The sequence below is a fragment of the Macadamia integrifolia genome, unplaced genomic scaffold, assembly GCF_013358625.1.
Source record: "Macadamia integrifolia cultivar HAES 741 unplaced genomic scaffold, SCU_Mint_v3 scaffold1622, whole genome shotgun sequence".
Taxonomy (NCBI): domain Eukaryota; kingdom Viridiplantae; phylum Streptophyta; class Magnoliopsida; order Proteales; family Proteaceae; genus Macadamia; species Macadamia integrifolia.
In genome coordinates this window covers 98,007-118,101 of record NW_024868281.1, presented here as the reverse complement: position 1 = coordinate 118,101, position 20,095 = coordinate 98,007, and the positions used below count along the sequence as shown (strand labels likewise).

Below are 20,095 nucleotides of genomic sequence, written 5' to 3'. Positions count from 1 at the left end.
CCTTGAAGACAGTTTGTGGAATTCGAGGGTGTAAGAGTCCACATCTTTGTTCCCTTGTTGCAAGTTAAGTAATTTATGAAACATTACCTTTTCATAATTAAGGGGAACAAATTTTTCAGTCAGGATCTGCTTCATGACCTCCCAATTGATAACGGGTCCAAGTCTTCTGACAAACCTTGCATGTAGTACATCATCCCACCATGAACATGCATACCCAATAAACTTGGTGATGATGAGTTCACACTTCTTCACGTCTGGAAGAGACTTATACGCAAAAATTCTCTCCACTTTGGTAAGCCAGTCAAGAAATTCCTCAGGTCCCTTTTCACCACTGAACTCGGGAACCTCTACTTTGATGCCATAATCTCTGTCAGAAAATTGCCGGGTAACATCCTGGGGAACAACCGGATCAGATTGCTGCCTCTGAGGTGTGTCTTCGATCCGTAAAGTGTTGAGCTGAGGGGGTAATGTAGAGGATCCTTCTTCAGCTCGCTTGTTGGACCTCCTCATAAAGGCAATCATCTCTTCCATAAACTTATCAAACTTGGCTTCAGTCCTCTCAAGCCTAGCATCAGTATTCTGTTGGTTCTCGGCTAACTCACGATATAATTTGTGCAACTCAGCATTGGTGATGTGACTTGCCATGGTTAGAAAATTGCAGGAAAATTTGCTCTGATACCACTTGATGCGGATCCGGATTCCAAGGACCGAAATCGGATCGCTTATGGCCCACAAGAATGACCAAAATCTCAAATTTAATGGTTGAAGGGTATTCTTGTAATTTCAGAAACAAGCAGGGCCTTAGAAATAATTATAAGGTAGATGGGGTAGTTCTAGAACTAAAACTTTAATACAAAGGCTTATTCTGAATTTTACCAAAGAGAAAAGGGGTAATGGAATATAACTTTTGGGAACAAGGGCTTAATTGTAATAACAGGAAAAATTCTTTTAAAATAAAAGAAACCTGTTCTTCTTCTTCTTCTTGTCGTGAGAACCAGAAACCAGCGGACAGAGGAAAATTTCCGATCGGTAGAACTCTCTCAACAATAATCCAATCAAACCGAAACTTTGGGAGAGAGATCGGAAGTCAAATAGCTCTGGATTACAACCATTATCAGATCAGAAGGAGATGTAACAGCCTCAGGGAGAATCTTGCAACCTGAGCATGGCGGAAAACTTAGATCTGAGTTCTGGTTTCAATTCTTCTGTCCTCCGACTTGCAGGAACTTGGTATAGAACTGCATGGATCTGATCGACTCTAAGAACCCTACACTCGACCCAAATCTTGGGGTTAATCGATGGGAGACCAGTCTTCAGGGACAGATTCTTCAGTTCTGGTAGTATTGTCCAGAACAGTATATTGAAATAAAACCCAGAAAAATAATGACGACGAAAAAGAAATAAGAGGAAGCAAGAATGGAAAAAGAAGATTTGAGAAGAGAAAAATCAGAATAATAGCGAGGAAGAACGAAGAACATCAGAGAAGGGGACGAAGAAAACCACCTACGGCAGCCGTCGTTTCCAACCAAAACATAATTTTTTCAATTCATTCAAAAATCCCTACTGAGTTCTCCATTACAGGGCTATTTAAAGAAAAATAATAACAAAATTTTGGAAGCTAATTAAAAATGGAAACTAAACCTAGATAGCAACTAAATAAAAATCAAATCTAAAGATAGCAACTACTTCCATCGTGCAACTGCATCAGATCTTCTAGTGGAAGATTTGGTTAAAACATCAACCAGGCAGTTCAACCCATAGTCCGACAATGGTAGAAGAAATTTTCCAGTAAACAAAGCTACTGGTTTCCCTAATTGAGATCCACAGTTCACAACGATAAAGGTAAGTCCCCCGTGAGTGCTGGTAGGGCGACCAAGTGTTACCATTGCAATATTGCTTCGGACAATTTGCAAAAATTCTGGTATGCAAGTATATGATCTACAAGAAGACTTGGCATTTACTGCAGTCCTTGATGATGAGCCCTATGAACTACTCTAGATGATGAAAAAAATGAAGATATCTATGAGATTAATGCAGGTGAACTGAATCTCTGGTCGTTGAATCAAAGGGTAAAGATGGCGCCGGCATTGCATATTTTATACCCAGATGACTAGTATAGACTAATGGGCCACTTAGAGCATAAGTCATTGTGGACAGCAGAAATTGTGTGAACGTTGTGTGACAAGCTTTCATAATCGAAGGGAAATTGAAGCCAGAGGAGCACCCACAGCCATACAAAGTTTCACACTTCCACTTCTCAACAACAATACTCCAGAAATTAACCATCGATGTTTGGTACCTCTAAAGTTGGCTGATTATGAGGAGAATGTATGGTGTGATGTCATTCCCATTGTGTTGATGGATGTTCTATTAGACGACCAAGGATGTAAGACAACAATGTGTTGGTTGGTGGAACCAAATTTTAGAGTTTCTTTGATTTCAAAGGCAAGCCTTTAGCGCTGAACCCAATCAACAATTCAACATACAGGCTGAAAAGACTCTTAGAGCTGTCCAAGCCAAGCGCCAACAGATTTTACAATCTGCAGACAAGAACCAGCCATAAGCAGTGAATGCTTCTCTCAAGAACGAAATCCCCTCTGTTGACCATTAGGACTGTCCAGTCAATCATATTTTCCACCGTCTCCAACTGAGTTTTGCTAAAAACCTTATGTTCTAATTGGCCCATACACAAGCCTCAGAAGAGAATTCACATTAAAAAAAAAAAGAAAAAGTGTAGTGTATACCACTGTCCTTTGAACTACAATACGTAGCTTAAAATGAGGATCTACAAGTTAAATAAGGACCCAAAACTCGAAGCAAATAATATTAATAAACAACATTTCAGATTAACAGCAACGAAGGAGAAAGACTTGACAAATTAGCAGTTAAACACCTACAAAACTAGAAATCAGACAAGAAGCAATCTATGAAAAGTAGTGAAAAGTGAAGACAACAACAACAGAAAAACCAGCAATTCAGAGACAGCCATGGTGCAGAGAAGAACTTTACTTACATCATGGCCATGGAAACTTGTTTGAGATCATTTTCGAAATTCTGCATGTTGGCAAGTGATTGGGCACAAAATATTATAGCGAGCCACGAGCAGAGCTTGTACTGAAAAAGAAGAAATTATCAATGTAAACCATCAATCATTATAATCCAAATCCAGAAGTCATCTGTAAACATTGCTGGCATTGGGGAAATCGTACAGAGATAGATCTAGACGACTTTTATACATGTGAAGAGGATTTCCCAATCCCAGTTAAAGGAAACACAATAAGGAATAATAAATTCCAAACCTAGAATCATGATTCAAGTGAAACAACATAAGATGTACAGAATCGCAAATACCCTGAACAAGACGCCGGCTACACCGAAGATCATCGCAATGAAGCCAGCATAATTGATGGGCAGGTCTTGTGGAGCCACTGTTGGCGGTACATAAGGCTTCGCCGTCGAAGGTTGCCGTGGATCGCTTGCAGAAGAGTTGTTATGCGACATCTCTCTCTCTCCCTCCTTCCTGTTGAGACGAGAGAGTACTTTATTTTTGGTAACCTTGGGAGAGCGAGTTTGATCTCAACTCTAAAATCAAAATTACGGCTCGGTCAAGCGGGAGGGTAAAGTTGTAAAATCGAAATTATTTCTCTCTCTAAAATCAACTTCACTGCGGTTTGGCTACAGGCAGGAAAGAAGGCCTCAAAAAGGGGTACGCTGAATGGCTGAAATGTCTATTCCGGAAGCCCTTGTCTCCATGAATTCCCCACCTCCTTCTTCTTCTTTTGGGTCTAAGGAATCAAACGTTCAAAGCACTGATAATAACCCTAATTCTAACACCGTTTCTCCTTCTCTTTCCCCTTCTGTAACAAGACTATGGAGACCTGCTGCTCAGCGAAATCTCAGAAACCAATGGTCCAAGTTGCTATCTTTCAAGCAACAATGGGTGTCTGCATCTTCTAGCGGCAGATCCCACGCAACATCCCTCGTTAATGCTTATCTCTCACAGAGGTTTACGAGACTCTTTTTGCGTCCATTTCTCAATATATAGTCTGTGCTTTGGTTTGCTCATATAGTTGGTGGGTTTTTCTGTGGAATGTTGAGGCAGATACATGCCTGCGATGGATTTGGGCGTTTTAACTGATATGCCCGATATTCGAAACAGAGCTTGCTATAAATTGGCTCTACAGCAAGTAAATCCTTATATTTCACTAAAATTCTTTGGGTTCGATTTTTTATCAACTGCTTAGGTTTTTGTTTATACTTGACATGTAAATGTTTACTTTTCTTCAGTGCAACATCATATCTTGTTCTTAAGTCATGGATGTTCTTCTGTTTTCTCACTTTCATCTTTCATGGCATATGTTGGGTATCTTCTTCTTACTTGATGAATCTTGTTCTAGGAGTTTCATGGGAGAAAAATTCTATCGTCTTACAAAGATATGGTATGTACACTTCTCATCCATGTAGTTTATTCAAAATCTAAGATTTCTGTAGTTAGAGAGTTGATGTGTAAAAAAATAGTATGTTACACCAGATAAGTTATCTATTACTGTCAGTGGAGAAAATAATCTGCCTCTGTTCCTTGATGGAAATGCCATAGGTGCATAATAATAATAATAATAAGCAAAGAGAGGGAGATGTTTGTGTCAAACATTATCTCAAAAACTTGTCAAGTTATGTTCTACTACATCGTGATATTTATAAAAATCCATCTCACAAAGCAAGTGCATTACTTTTGAATCAACCTGTGCCTGAATGGTCATTCCCAACTTCTTGTGTGGGTCAGAAAATCCAGACTTGCTCCGAAAAAGGTTGGTTCATAACTTGTCTTGGCTTGGTTGTTCCCCATTGAGTGTATTTGCTTGGTCAGCCAGCAATGTGGAAATCTTTCATCTGGTGGAATAAAAGGATTTAAGTGAACATGTACTTAGGACATTCAGAAGTACCAAATGATTGGAAAATGTAACTGCTTTCTTTTATTTTTCATATGAAAGTAGAGATTTCAAAAGCATGATCCTTTTTTTTTTTTTTGGTGCTAACAACGGGTTCCAGGGCTTGGCTAGTCCTGTGGGCCCATACTGACCCCACAACCACATGGGCCGGTCATACCGGGGTTGAATGAGAACTATTCAACTTTCACCAAAGCAGTAAAGAGCACTAAGCACCCCCATGTGAGTGGCCCCAAGGAGGAAAGAGGAGTTAAATTCAAAACCACACACTTCCTGAGGCAAAGGTCCCTTGCCAACTCAGCTATCCCTTTGAGGTTAAAAGCCAGATCCCTTGAGTTTCAGATGAAACCACTCAACACCTGTCACCACATGTTTTCATATTGAACATCTAAGGCTAGTGTTCTCCATTTCTAAGAGGCAAGCTTGAAAATAATACCGACAATACTCAGGGAGTGTAGGGGAAAGGGGGCAAGAAGAAGGAGATGGGAAAGACATTGAGAGGCTGGTTTCAGCTTGCAAAGCAGAGAGAGAATATGTACGCTCTTTTCCTGCATATATGAAATCTTGAACTTCATTAACAAATAATATTTTCTTGGAACCTTTAGCAAATTTATTTCATTTCAATAAGAAAAAAGGTTCAAATCAATAAATGGGGAGTTAAGACTTATATTTCTCTGCTTATCTGTGCAAGTAATTTGTTTCATGAAATTGCTATTATCAAATTGTATGCTTCATTAGTTCATTGTTCTTTTGATCCTCTATCTTAAGCTATATTTTTATAGTACTGTTTTTGTTTTTAATAATTACAAAAAAAAAAAAGCTTTTGTATTACCTCATACTTTGTGAATGACATCAGCCCCTTTGGACACATATGTCAATGGACTTCATCTGTTTAAAATGTTAATTAAATGATCCAGAATGGTGATCAAATCCTTGAATATGAGCTTGCTGTATGTCATTGACTTATTTGCAGGTGGCCGTTGTCGCTCACATGGTCAACACTTGTAGCTCCATGCGACGTTTCCTTAAAGGACCATCTGGTAGCCCACATGTACAGTTTTCTAGTTATTCTGAGGATAAGAATGATAGTGGTGATGGTGGGGGGATTCCAGTATTCACATTTTGGCCAATTCCATTTTTTGGTATGCTTTTCGTGCTGTACATTTTCTCTAAATTCTCTGCTTTTAGGAAATTCCAAACCACTGTTAAATTGGGAAATAATAAGAGGTACAGATAGAGCCAGGACAGGGATTAAGTAGGGCTTTTTCATTCATTACCAGATTATTCATGTTGTCCAAACCCAATTTTTTCAGTTTCACTATTTGTTAAAACCAAACCCAGTGCTCGCTATTTTTAACCAAACCAGTGTTGGCATTAAGTTGCCAATTATTTGCCAATCAAATCAGTGGAAGGTCAAATTTCATCAGCCTAACCAATTTGTCTTAAGCCCTAAGAGCATGTACTGACTTTATCCCTGTGAAAATGCCTACATTTTTATCCTTTCACACAGAATGACAACCAAAAGAAGTGCAAATTCACTTTTCCAAAGGCTAGGAGTTTCTACAAAGGATCCAGAAATCATCCAAGAACTTCTGCATAATTGTTCCAATCGACAATTCTGTTGGTGTCTTTTCTTCACTTATTTCTCACATTTGTAGTTCAAAATTGACCATGAGATACGAATCTGTAGGTTTAAACTTTCAACTGAACCATGATTATCCGTTTACCAAAAAAGAACCATGGTTGTCCAGTTTACCACAAAGAAGACACAACTCTTTTCTTGTCTTAAGTCTGCAATTGGGTTTATTTCCTCATCATTCTTGAAGTCATCCTGTTAAACTGTTAATTTCATTACTGATAACTAAGTGTCTGGTATTACACAGTGGGATCCAAATACTATCTGGAAAAATATTTTCATTGTGATGGTTAAACCACTGTCATTTTATTTTATGCCTATGATGATGTTAATATTTGCTCAATTTCAGAGAACTTGGGACAGGAGCTATTTCAGATGTTTGCATTGGAGCTAAGTTTGAAGGTAACAGCCATTTGTTTTGTCGTTTATAATGTTCCATGTTGCATGGGCTCTTTCTTCTATGTGAGCTCCTTCCGCTCCACCCCCCCCCCCTTTCTAACCATCAAATTTATTGCTTGATCTGGCTAGCGGTGTCTCTTGGTTGAATTACTTTCCCTCAGCTGTGAGAAATTTCCACAAGAAAGTGATGGGTTATGTTGGTCCAATGAGCTTTATCCGGGAGAATTCAATGATTTAACCATAAGTAACCTCTATTCCAAAGAAACTTGTCAGCCTCTTCCTCCAAGGTTAAAGGGTTGTGAATCTGGTGATCCAAGAACTGTAAGATCTAATCAACAGCCAAGAGAGGAGATTTTACAGGTAATGGTTGTCTCGTCTTAGATAACTAATACCTTTCTTTCTTTTTTTCTTTTTTTATTTTTTTTTGTGGGGGAGAGGGGAGTGTTGGAAGAAGGCCGCACCAAAGCTGAAAAGGAGGGGAAAAAAAATCTACATTATAGAATTAACTACTGTCCATAAATAGCACTTTTATACATGTGAAACACCTACACATCAGAAAAATCTAGGGGACTCTACATTACAGAATCGACTACTGTCCATAAATAGCACTTCTGCACATGTGAAACACCTACAGATCAGTAAAACTCATCTTTTTTTTTGGGCTTTGAGACCCAATTCCCAACAAATCCTAATGTTAAGATTACCAAGAAAATTCTTGAAGAAAATACATGCTCTGATGCCAGATTTTAACTTTTGGAAGTGTTGCGATGTATCCTTTTGTGGGTCTGTCTCTTAAATATTAATCTGCAATATATTTTTGAGACAGGTGTGCCAGGTCTGAGCAAAAAGTGATCCGGGCTTCCAGGAAAGTTTCTACATGGCATCTAGTTTTAAGCCAAAAGAAATTTTTTTGCTCATGCTACCCTGTAGCTCAAGGAAGCCCACTTTCTTGGAACTTTTAAATGAAATGTTTTGTAACTTTGGGTGATATTATGCACAGAGAAAAATTAAGTGTATGTTGAAATTCAATGTGGCCAGTCAGAATTAATGTGAGGGGCATTACAGCTGATATGGTCAGAGGAAATTATACATGTGGCCAACCTGAAGTCCCCCTTTTAGATTTTTTGAAGATGGCTGTGTCGATCCTCCACATAGCTGAAATTGGGGATTCCACCTCACTAAAAGGTCTATATTAGGCCTAGAAAACTTCCACCGCTCCTCTCCCTCTCCCCCTTCCTGGTCCCTTTCTGTTGCCATCAGTTGACACGCTGAATCATTTGAGTTGCAGGTCTACATAACAGCGTGGCTTGCAGAGGTGAACATAGATATGTACAGGTAAGCTAAGAGAAAGAAAAACCTTCTGTATCTGTGACTCTTAACATACTTCGGATTCTAATTACATAACTGTGCAAACATGACCATTGTGATTTGTATCAAAATTCTCTTAGATATGTTTCTACTTAAACTTGCAGGGTGGATGAAATATTTGCCACGGTGGGGGAAGAAATGCATGTAAGCTTTTCATGAGGTATGGCCAAGTGTAGAAAGGAAGGGAGCTGTCATCGAGGGCAAACGTTAAGTGTTGAAGTTTTAGTACAATCCCCACCCCCCCCCCCCCAAAAAAAAAAAAACCCAAAAAAAGAAAAAGAGAGAGAATACTGAAGTCTGAGTCATCAATCAAGTCTGTTAATGAACCTACAAATAAAATTTCTGAAATTTTCTTATTTTAACTGATCAGACTTACAATGGTTCAATTATCTGGATTAGATCAGGCAACACTGCTGAGTCAACTTGGGATCCGATTGGGATTGGACTGAAGATCAGTTTAAATCCTAGGGCTCGAGAACTAACAGTGAGGAATCCTCACCAAGGATGGGGACAGGTAGACATGAAAGGATGTATTGTTAGCATTGTTTCTTTAAGATTTTACTGACCTTACGGTCCTTTACCATTGTTTCAATGGGATACTTTACAGTAGATCCTCTATATCTATTGCTCACTGAAAGCCTTTCCAAACCCCCCTGCAAAATACTGTTCTTGTCTATTTTACTACCCCTTTTGTGTCTCTAAACTCTCCTTTCTCTATTGTTCCCTATTCCGTCTCCCTCCTTTCTCCCCCCCCCTCTTTTTCTCTCTCCTGGTCTTGGTGTGAGAGGGTTGTGAAGTGATCAGGGAGTGATGTGGGCTTCTGTAAATGACGATAATGATGGGGTTAGTTAGGGTGATGGTTGTTTTATTTTCTCTTTTAATTAATCCAATGATAAAGCCATGAAATTGAAAGTGAGTTTTGATTAATTGAGCCTGATTGATGATGTTCAATCCAACATTTTGCATTAGATCTCATCAAATTTCAATCCCTACTCTTTGGATTTCTATTGGGGCTCCCTCTGTCCCCTTTGTTATTACTGATTTTACCTTTGTTCAAATTCTTGGTTAATACAGGCATGGATATATGGAACCCAAAGAAATGTCAAAACAGAAGCGTGGGATAATTTGATCTAACTTGATTATCCAAAGCATTAGTTGTTTACCAAAACCCCTAGAGGGTCATTGCTGGGCCCTTCTCCTCAATGTATTAGAATATGGGAAGAGAAACAAAACAGGGAAGATGAGGTAAAAATTGAAACACCGAGTAGTGGGGGATGAGACGAAGAGGCAGGGATGGAAAGGGTTAGGAAGAAATAGAAAAGCTTCGCAATGGGTAGCAGATTCTGAGATTTTCTGATTAAACCCCCGCCCACTCCACACTCAAATACCTTCTATAAAAAGAAAGAACGTGTGTCAGGGCTGTAGGGGTGGAGGCGAGAGGGAGAGATCAGGGGTGAGGCAGAGGAGAGGGCGGGGCGGGGTTGCAGGGAAGGAGATGGGACTGAGGACTCTATTATAGAAGACTAGGGTGGGTTTGGAATAAGAGGTATCCAGTTTTCCCTTGGCCATGTTTAAGCCAACCATCATTTGTGGAGTTTGTGGTTTGAAAATAAGGATAAGGGTAAGGTGTTTTTCTTTTTTTTTGGTAAGAAGGATATGGTTAAGGTTAAAATGATCTTTTTATATTTGAAGTTGTCAATTAGTCTAAAAGTGAATGGTTGTAATACTTTTCCAGCTTGAGGTTGTCAGGAAAGGGTCACTCCAGGAGAGGTCAATGTAATTTATTCTATCCATATTGATAATGTTGATATTATACCTTAGTTCATCGGTGGGGCATATTTAGGACCATATTTGGGAGAAATAGCGGCTCATATGCATCTATGTATACCCATAGCACCTCTGGGATGACATGTTGGCATAATCTAAACCAATTTGTCTCGGCATTGACTACACCCTTTCTACTTATTGCGGATTTTAATGAGGTGCTCTTTGCTTTAAATAAGTTGGGTGGTGCTTCCTTTCATTCTTCTTTGGTTGCTCCTATTTTGAAAAAGGAAATTATTAACATAACAAGGGTCTTGCTCCTATTTTGAAAGAGGAAATTATTAACATAACAAGGGTCTATTATTGATTCAAACATAATAAGACACCAACTACACTTTAAAAACTACAATTAAAGATATTATGAGGATAATTGAGTGAAATCACATTCACTCCATGAAATAATAGAAAAGACAGAAAACAAAGAACTTTAACAAGAATTTTCAAAAAAGGGTTAAAACGTAATTGAGCAACCCATCATCCACCTAACATCTCGTCTCCAACCTGAACCAATCCAACCTCTTTCTTGTTCTAGATGGAGATACAGGTTCCTTCAAGTGACTGGAATACCGTGAAGAATGCCGCAATAACATTCTAGGTCGTTGGCCGGCGATCATCTCCTCACGTTGCTTCAAGATTTCAAACTCTCACCTCTCTTCTCATCTTTCCTTTGAAAGATTCTCAGGTTCTCTTCGATCTCATGGCAATATTTCTAATTCCTTCTCTGATTTCCATCATATTAGTATTATTTTGGGTTAAATCTTTAATACCCCTATGTTTTCCCTTTATGACGTGTATTATTTTCTTAAATATTTTTTCCTTTTCGCAGTTGTCTTTTCTTCCATCTTTGGGAGATTTTATACCACAATTAGGTGCTAAAACAATATGAAATATGATTGAATTTATATGAAATGTAGTGGCTGGAGTCACCTTTAATATGCAATACTTGTGATTTAGAAGTAGAAACCCTGTTTTTTCTTCTTGTTCAGTTAGTTGGGGTTGTTGGAAATTTATATAAAAAAAAAGGCAATCCAGTGCACGAGGCTCCCTCTACTACAGGGTCTGGGAGGGACAAAGTGTACGTAGTTTTACCCCTTGCTTCGCTATTGGAAACTTATAATTTGATGAAATTTTCCCAAGCTTGTCCAATAACTTCTATAGCTTTAAGATAAGAAACAAAGGTGTTTGGAATTGATTGAAAGAGAAACTACAAATTTACTTCTGGATTTTGTTGGAACTGATCTATGGTTTTCCCATATTAGTGCTTCTACTTCTTAGGTAGTTCTTCAATATGGTGCCAAGCATGTACATTCAACTATAAGAAACTCCTTGACCCCATCAAGTGCTTTCCAAAACTTTTTTCCTGAGCTTATACTTATGTCAATATTTTTTCGATTGATTCAAATTAGTGCTATACACTCGGGAGTAGAGATTGAAGGGAAGCTAACCTGTTGAATATCAATCTCCCAGTTCATTTTTCTTATGGTATTAATTTATAATTTTGTCAGCATCGGTTTTTTTAATGTAATGGTAGCTTGTTTTGGATCTCTATTCCTTTGGGAGTTTTTTTATTTAGATACCTTCATGCTATAGGGTAAATATCTAAATTCTGTCCCATTTTTCAGAAATTAAATTGCTCCCAAGAAACTGCCAGCATCCTCCTCTAGTAAAGACCATAGTTAGTAAATTCGCGTATAATACGTGTATTTTTACCATAACCAAACATTTCAATAAAAAAGTCATAATTTGACGTATCAATCTAAAAAATTTATATTATACACGTATTTTATAGGTACTTGTATTATACGCGAATAAAACACATATAATATGTTTTACGCGACACCTGTTCTAGGCGGATCCAATGGCTTTATTTGTAATTGATAAAGTGAATATTCAGTCCATTCAATGCTGGGCATAATGAGTATAGGGTGTAAGTTTTCCAATTAGGTGGGCTAGCATAGTCCAAGATTTGTTTCCAAAACCGGTTTTGTGGTGTTGACTATAGATAGTGTAAACAGAAAGGATCCGGTAAGTGATCTCTGTGGAGATATTGGATTCTATTAGCACACCTTAATGGTATGAAATATATATTACTATGTGTGGACTTAAGATATTGTTTCCTTAATGGGAAGGAAATCCTAATTTCATTGCAGGGTTGGTCCCTACCCTCACCCCTATAAATAATTATCACTGCCCCATTAAGTGAATGACTATGAAAAACCCTAAAGTGAGAAAGGAAAAAGGGTAGACCAGACTAACAACGGCGTTCGTGTTGCAACAAATGATTATTTTGCTATATCCATGGCTTTAGGTACACCGTTCTTGTCTATGTAGTAATTGTAGTGTATGTCTATCTGATCTCCATGCATATGTTGCGTATATGTTTTCTTTCAATGGTTCAGAGCGGTTCATGGAGATAATAGGTTGCAAACCTTTTTTTTTAAATTTATCTAAATCACTGGCCTATTCAACTTAAAATAATGGTTGCGATGGACATTGGTTGAAGCCATGGAATATTCTTAAACCTGTTGCATATGTTTATTTTTTTGGGATAAAACATGAAAGTGGTTTTTGATCTTGAATCGGTCTGATATGGCTGATCCATACTGATATTGGTATGAGAAGTGACTGATATGGTACCCTGTATGTGATTTAAATCCTTGCTAAAAACTGAAAGGGTTCAAAGTTATTAAAAAAAAAAAAAGAAAAACAGACTGAAGTCCTCTGTATGGTAAAGAGATCGACTGTAACTTGCGATAGTGGTTTCTGTAACAGAAACCCATCTTTTCACCTTCTTGTTTTGTTTTGAGAAGAAGAGTATATATGTATATATATATATATATATATACCAAAATCCAGGGAAATGGTTTATTTTGTTTTAGAGATCTCTTTTCTTTTGTGTAATCGTTTATTTTAGTTTTTATCAGAGTATAAGCCTTTGGACTTTTGGGAGGAGTGGCAGAAGAGAGTATAAGACCACGTTTGTGCCCAAATTAAGTTGGAAATACCCCTTCAAATGACTAGATCTAGAAGGTTACCCCTTGCTTAAGATATCTCAAACAATGAATCGTCTATCTCGCTCCATGTCGATGAGATCAGCAAGTGAGATGAGCACAAGTTCTAATGTGTTCTATTATGATGAACAAATAACGAACATAAACAAAAGACTTCAAAATTGGAACATGCCAAAAATTTCTCAAAAAGAAGTTTACCAGAATGACTGGCAAACATATTTTGAAACCATCAAAACTGTTGAGCAAACCATAAATTTTACAAATGAAACTCAAGAAATTACCCTTTTTGATCCAAGGTCTTTACAAGACCATCTAAAAAATAACTTTAATTATGTCCATATCGGCCTCATACAGGTGGCCATTAAACCCCTTCACAGAGAAGGCCTTAACACCTCTGTTATTAGCCCTTCGTGACCAAAGATTCTTAGACTTCGATGGCTCCCTTCTAGGAGCCATCGAAACCAGTCTTTGTTATGGCCCTGTCCATTTTAATGTTTATCCGGACATGTCCATAGCACTCACTGACCCAAACATTCTCCAATCTCTTAAAATTAACCTTAAAACCCACGGATACAGAATGATGCACGGATCAATTCCTATTGCAGTCATTCACCGTATCAAATATAAACCCATGAAGACTGTCAAACCCAGAGCCCTCAAACGATCTCCAAAAAGACAAACCCTTTACCTTGAAACTGATTGTACTCAAGGACAAATCATCTACCCTAGACTTGTTTGGGGGAAAGATATCTCTTTCCATGAAGAATGGAAGTTGCAAACTACTACACAACAACCTCAAATCTCAAACACAAACATCCAGTCTATTTCCCAAACTGTAGATGGATTAGTTACCTCTAGGTTCAATCACAAATTTCCCCTCTAGTTTATCAAAATTCCCGAAGGTCGTGCTCTGAGGCTTCGACCTCTTCTGACCCTTTTCACTGGATTCCTCCTCTTAGGACTCCGCCCCCCATTTCAAATCTTTCTGGAATACACTCCGGCCATAATATTGTCCACGGTACTTATGATCATAGTTAGCAAATTCGGATTCAGGAATTATTCGGCCGAAGAATTATTCAGAATAATTCGATTGGTTAATTTAAGGGTTCGATAAAAAAATCGGTCAAAAAAGCGGACAAAATAAAAATCGGATTCGGATTCGGATTCGGGAATTATTCGAGTACAAAAATAAAAGTCGGGCAAAAAATTTGGATGTTATTTTTATAATTTATTGTATCTATTTTATTTATTAAGTAATTAACTAGATATGTACACCTAAAAAGAGAAAATTATTGTAGTTCAAATATACAATACAGTAAAAAAACTAGAAAAACGTTGTCATTGAGTGATGAAAGCAATGGTTACAGTAATTCAATTCCTAATGCATGTTTTAATGCTTCTACCAATTATCCTGTAGGAACATAAAAGTTCAAAATCACTTCATTCAATCCATAAGTCCATGACTCACATAATTCCATATTCATGCTTAAAAGGAAAAACTATTCTAAATAAAGCAAAACATCTACAAAAGCATAACAATAGTTATTACATCACCATAACTTAAGTACTCAACTAAATCATTATATACTATCTGGGGGTTGAGTCTCGCTCTCAGTAAAACTAGCACTTGCACCAAATAGCAAGTCTTCAGCAATGCTATCATCCACATTATCCAACAATCTCTCTAGCTCTTTATCAACGTCCTCAATGCGTTGATCAAAATCATTGACACTAATATTGTCAAGATTAATGGGTAACATGTTTTTCTGTTCAAGTTCACCACTTTTTTCCATCATCAACGTATTCATTCTCACATAGACTAAATCATCTAACATCGTTGCTGACAATCTATTCCTCTTTTTGGTTTGTGTTGCATCCCAAGCACTCCAATTTCTCTCACAAGCCGAAGAACTACATGGTTGGCTCAATATTCGAATGGCATACTTCTGTAAGATAGAAATAGCATCACCTTGTATATGCCACCAAACCCCTGTCATTGGCAATATATATATATATATATATATAAATAAACAATTTTAAAAGACAAGTAATTTTTACATAAGAAACAATAAACTAAAAATTATTACACTTACGAGGATGACTAGTTTCCATCATCATCTTGACACTGGGAGTAAAAAGAGTGATAGACTTCATGTGGTATACTGCCAGCTATCCATAATATTCTCTCCTCTCATATTGTGGAACCACTATCTCACCAATGAAATCTGTTGCATCTTTCATTTGAGGAATCTTTTTGAATCTTTCACTAAAAAAATAAATGGGGTTGAAAATAGCAGCTGCATAGTGAATGATACCCAAAATATTTTCATCTTTTCTATTATCAAAGATTTTCAAAATTTGGTCATACCGGTGGTCTTCCTCATAAAGCTTCTCCAATACCTCTCTTGCTCTTTCTATTGCTTCATACAAATATCCTGATGTAGTCCCATCACCATTAACCAAACAGAGAACTCGAATGATTGGTTCCATAAATCTCAAAATCTCTTTTGAATCATTTCAAAACGACTCCCTTTGAATAGTGTCCACTACTCGATTTGCTTCTAAAGATCTCGAATTTCTTAGACTCCTCCACTCAGCTGATGCAACTAGGAGTCTAAGCTTCTCTTCCACTTCAACAATTGACTGAAGCATTAAAAAGTTTGAAGCAAATCTAGTTTTGCAAGGATATTTTAGATCCTTGTTTGTGAAACTCCTCATCAACTGTAAGACAATTATTGACTTGTACAAGTAGTCAATAATTCTTTTCGCCTCATCAAAAATTTCTTGAACCCAAAAAACATTTTCATAGATATCCTTCAACATTAGATTGATACCATGGGTTGCACATCGAGTCTTAAACAACCAACGATACTTTCTAGTAAGCATATCAAGTGCACTTGAATAATTGGTTGCATTGTTTGAAATTAGCTGAACCACTAAATTTGGGCCAATACTTTGGATCTCTCTATCAAGAATATCAAATATATAAGAAGCAGTCAATCTAGCATGAGAACACTCCTCTGACTTCAAAAAGAGAGCACCACCCGGGGAATAAGCAATCACATTAAGAAAAGACCGCTTCTTCAAGTCAGTCCATGAATCAGACATGAATGTGCAACCAGTTTGCTTTCAAGAAAATTTTACTTCTTCAGCATATTTTTCAAGGTCATTTCTTGCTTCAGGAATTATTCTTCCACGAAGGGTTCCATAACTTGGAATAGGAACACTAGGACCATAACGGGCTGTGCATTTCACAAAATTAATGAAAGCATCCGATTGAACAACAATGAAAGAAATGTTATTTTTAATAAAATAGTCATGAAGAGATTTCTCCCAAGTTGATTTGTCCATCTTAGGGATCATTTCCTCCATTGTGGACTGCCTTTGACTAGTTATAGTTAAAGGAGTCAAAGGAGAAAAACCAACTATACTCTCACCACTGGTACAACTCTTCCGCTTTTTGCTACTTGATTCAGAATTAATAGCAAGAAGAGCTTCTGCTTGGACATCATCTGATACTTTCTCACAAGAGGCAACATCATGACCACTAACCTTAGCTAAATGATACTTGAGTTGAGTGACCCCTCCATAAACTTGTTTTTCACAAAATTTGCATTTGAAATGTGAACTATCAAGTTGCTTAGCATGTTGCCAAAACTTTTCTTTTTGTCTTCCCATTTTTCCTATTTGTTAAAAGTTGAAACACAAAAAAAAAAAAAAAAAAAAAAACAACATAAATCATTTCATATACACAAACAAATATATCATATTAATAATTACATTACATAAGCAAATAGCCTCTGGATAATTAAAGAATCAAGTTTTCAAGTCCCACTAACATGCATAGCCTTTTACAATGCATGACCAAAGGTACAATACAATCAACAGAGAAAAATAAGCATCAAACAACCCTTCACTTAAAATTGCATTCTTTCCTTTAATTTTTCCAACCCAAAGCTGTCAAAATAGTAGACCCAGCCCCTATGCCACATTCAATCTGCCCCTATTTTTTGTACAATGGCATGGAGATATTACTAGATTCACCTAGTTTGTACTGGCAAAGGGAAAGCACAAGAATGCAAATAGAGAGAAGTGCAACAGGTGCAAACAACAGTAAATTAATCTCACATATCAACTTGTCATCCATGAATGCAGATGGTTCATGAAACACCATGGTTTGACATGCATACAAGACAACTATGGATTTTCCATAATACACACATAGGATGATAATGTCTCCTCTCAACATTTAAGCAGCTCAATATATCTAACACTACACATTAATTTTCAGGTTTATTTCTGCCAAACCACGTCATATCAAACCCCAAGACTGTACAGTGAATACAAAAACAACAAAAGAAAAGCTGGGATAACTATACAAACAGGCTTGGTTAGTTACAACATATATCTTGTATACTGCCATCTTTTTAATAGAAGAAACCAAAAAATCATTAGATCTTTAACACAGTAAGAAATTATAGATCTTTAAAATTGAAGAACACATACCTGCAAGGCTGCAACTAGCAGAGAAGAGTCAAGAGACTCAACTCTAAGTGACCGGAGTCACGATTCATGAGTCACGACTCACGACTACTGGAGTATCAACCTCTGAAACCAACCTTTGGTATCAACCTCTGAAGAAACCAACCTCTGAAACAGAGCGGTGGAAATTTGGGGGAGAAGCTAGCATAAACAATCGGCACCCGCCGCACCAAGTTTCTCTCTGAGAACCCTTCTGTTGCTGCTTTCAGCGTTGACGACGTGAATTTGTGCCGTTGCCGGAAGACTGATGGTAAGATATCCGATCAGCAGAAGCAGAGCCAACCCCAACAACCAACTAACAGAATAATAAAGATTGGGAAACCGATGAGAAAGATCATAGCCTTGATTCTGAATCCCTTATGGTCCGGAAGCAAACCCGAGTGAAGAAAGCTTGAGAAATTGAACTTTGCAAAGAACTGAGAATCTGAGATTTTACTTTCAGAGAAGTGATTGTAAGAGAGATTGAGAAGAGTCAGATTAGTCAGAGGAGTGAAGATTTGTTGGCAGTTCGGCACCTGTCTACCGCCGCACCCCTGAGTCCCTGACCTCACGAGTCACGAGTCACGAACTCACGATGAAGTTATGAGTGGCGAAGATCTGTGGGAGAACCGGAGAAGCAGAACGAAGAAGTGGGTTTTGGGAGAAGCAGAACGAAGAAGACGAGAATAATAAACCCTCGGTTTTGGCTTATGGGCTTTGTTATTCGACTTTTTTTTTAATAAAGTGTGTTTGAACCGAATAATTTGGTTTAAAACAGTTCAACCCGATAAATTCACGTTTTTAAATCCAATTAGAAAAAAATCATGATTTTTACCGAATTTTATTTATAATTAGGATTCGGTCAGAATTTTTCGTTTAATTCGGAAAAATTCTGTTCGCACTAATTATTCGCGAATAATTCAGCGAATTTAATAACTATGCTTATGATATATCATCATCTGTACGTAACTCTACCCAGTCTGGACAACAACAAACTAATCAAAACCAACCCCAGTCTCCGACACCTTCTGAAGTAGCTCCACCAGAACGAGACCCAGGTGTCTACATGCTTCAAACTCATAATGATTGTCAAATCGACAAACCTTTTCTTAGGACTGATTTTGAATCACCCAAAAACAAACAAAAACGTGATTGGTTTTTTAAAAATTTTAATCTTGAACAACAAGCTCAAATTATAACAAATTGGTATAACTTTATGACAAACCTTAAAACAAATGTTTTCTTTTTTACTTACTTTGACATCTATGCCCAGTATAACAATATTGATTACCCTTGGCATAACCAAATCCTTACTCAAAGTGCTACACATAAATCCTGGACCCTTATCACCGGTCCAACTACCACTGCTATCCATCCCTCGGTAGAAAGCATCAAATTTGCCTTTAAAAATACCGAATTAATTACTTCTCCACTTAAAGTTGCCGAACAAGATGACCCAAGTAGAAAACAAATTGAACAAATAAACTTCACAAATTTAAGCCTTCAAACCATAGGTGATCAACTCTCCCAAGTCAAGAACCTTGTCCAACCAAAACCTGTGGCTTCTTCATCCACTACGAAGGCCATTACCCCCCTAGATACCCCCCTTTTCAAACCATACAACATCCCACGAAAACAACAAAAAGAGCTCAATAAATCTTATTTACTTGACCAAATAAATCATCATATCACTTCTTTAGAAGCCCCTCAAACACCAATACAAAGCCAACCAACTGCTGAATCAGCTAATCGTGGTGTCCGCATCATTAAGGGATACTCGTCCGACTCTTCCTCAAGTTCTGAAGATATTGACCTTCCACAGATCAATTAGATTGGCCAAAGTTCAACACAACACCCAGTCTTCCCTGACCTCTAGATTGAAGCTAGAGGAACTGCTCCTCAGGCTTCCTACCAAAGTGGTATCATCTATAAATGGAACATAGATGGTTTGTCCAAACATAATCTCATGAATAAATTACAAGAAATGACTATGGTTAGTAATGCACATCGCATCAAGAATACTGATGACAGTGCTGTTGCAACCTTACTCGTTTTCGGTTTTACCGGCCAACTCAAAGGTTGGTGGGATTATGTCCTGTTTGACACCCAAAAAACCGAAATCTTAACTGCAATCCAAGTTTCTCCAGAAGGAATTCCCCTTCTCAACGATATAGGTGAACCTATAGAAGATGTTGTTAATACTTTAATTTTCACCATTGCCAATTACTTCTTAGGTGACCCCTCTCGTCTCAAATACAGAATCGCCGAACAACTATCAAACCTTAAGTGCAAGAAATTAAATGATTTCAAATGGTACAAAGACACCTTCCTAACCAAAGTCCTTACTAGACATGATGCTAATCTTCTCTGTTGGAAAGACAAGTTTCTTA

General features: G+C 37.6%; 2 protein-coding genes across 2 annotated transcripts; one reads left to right on the top strand and one right to left on the bottom strand.

Moving 5' to 3' along the window:
- Positions 1–2,968: 2,968 nt before the first annotated feature.
- LOC122064346 (protein Asterix) lies at positions 2,969–3,527 on the bottom strand. The gene is made up of 2 exons (XM_042628057.1): positions 3,352–3,527; positions 2,969–3,114 (listed from the first exon to the last, which is right to left on the bottom strand). The coding sequence occupies exons 1-2, from the start codon at positions 3,499–3,501 to the stop codon at positions 3,010–3,012; spliced, it is 255 nt and encodes an 84-aa protein (XP_042483991.1). The 5' UTR covers positions 3,502–3,527; the 3' UTR covers positions 2,969–3,009.
- Positions 3,528–3,573: 46 nt separating this feature from the next.
- On the top strand, positions 3,574–8,735 carry LOC122064345. The gene is made up of 8 exons (XM_042628056.1): positions 3,574–4,005; positions 4,103–4,187; positions 4,398–4,439; positions 5,920–6,088; positions 6,932–6,984; positions 7,111–7,341; positions 8,270–8,316; positions 8,454–8,735. The coding sequence occupies exons 1-8, from the start codon at positions 3,716–3,718 to the stop codon at positions 8,506–8,508; spliced, it is 972 nt and encodes a 323-aa protein (XP_042483990.1). The 5' UTR covers positions 3,574–3,715; the 3' UTR covers positions 8,509–8,735.
- The last annotated feature ends 11,360 nt before the right edge of the window (positions 8,736–20,095 follow it).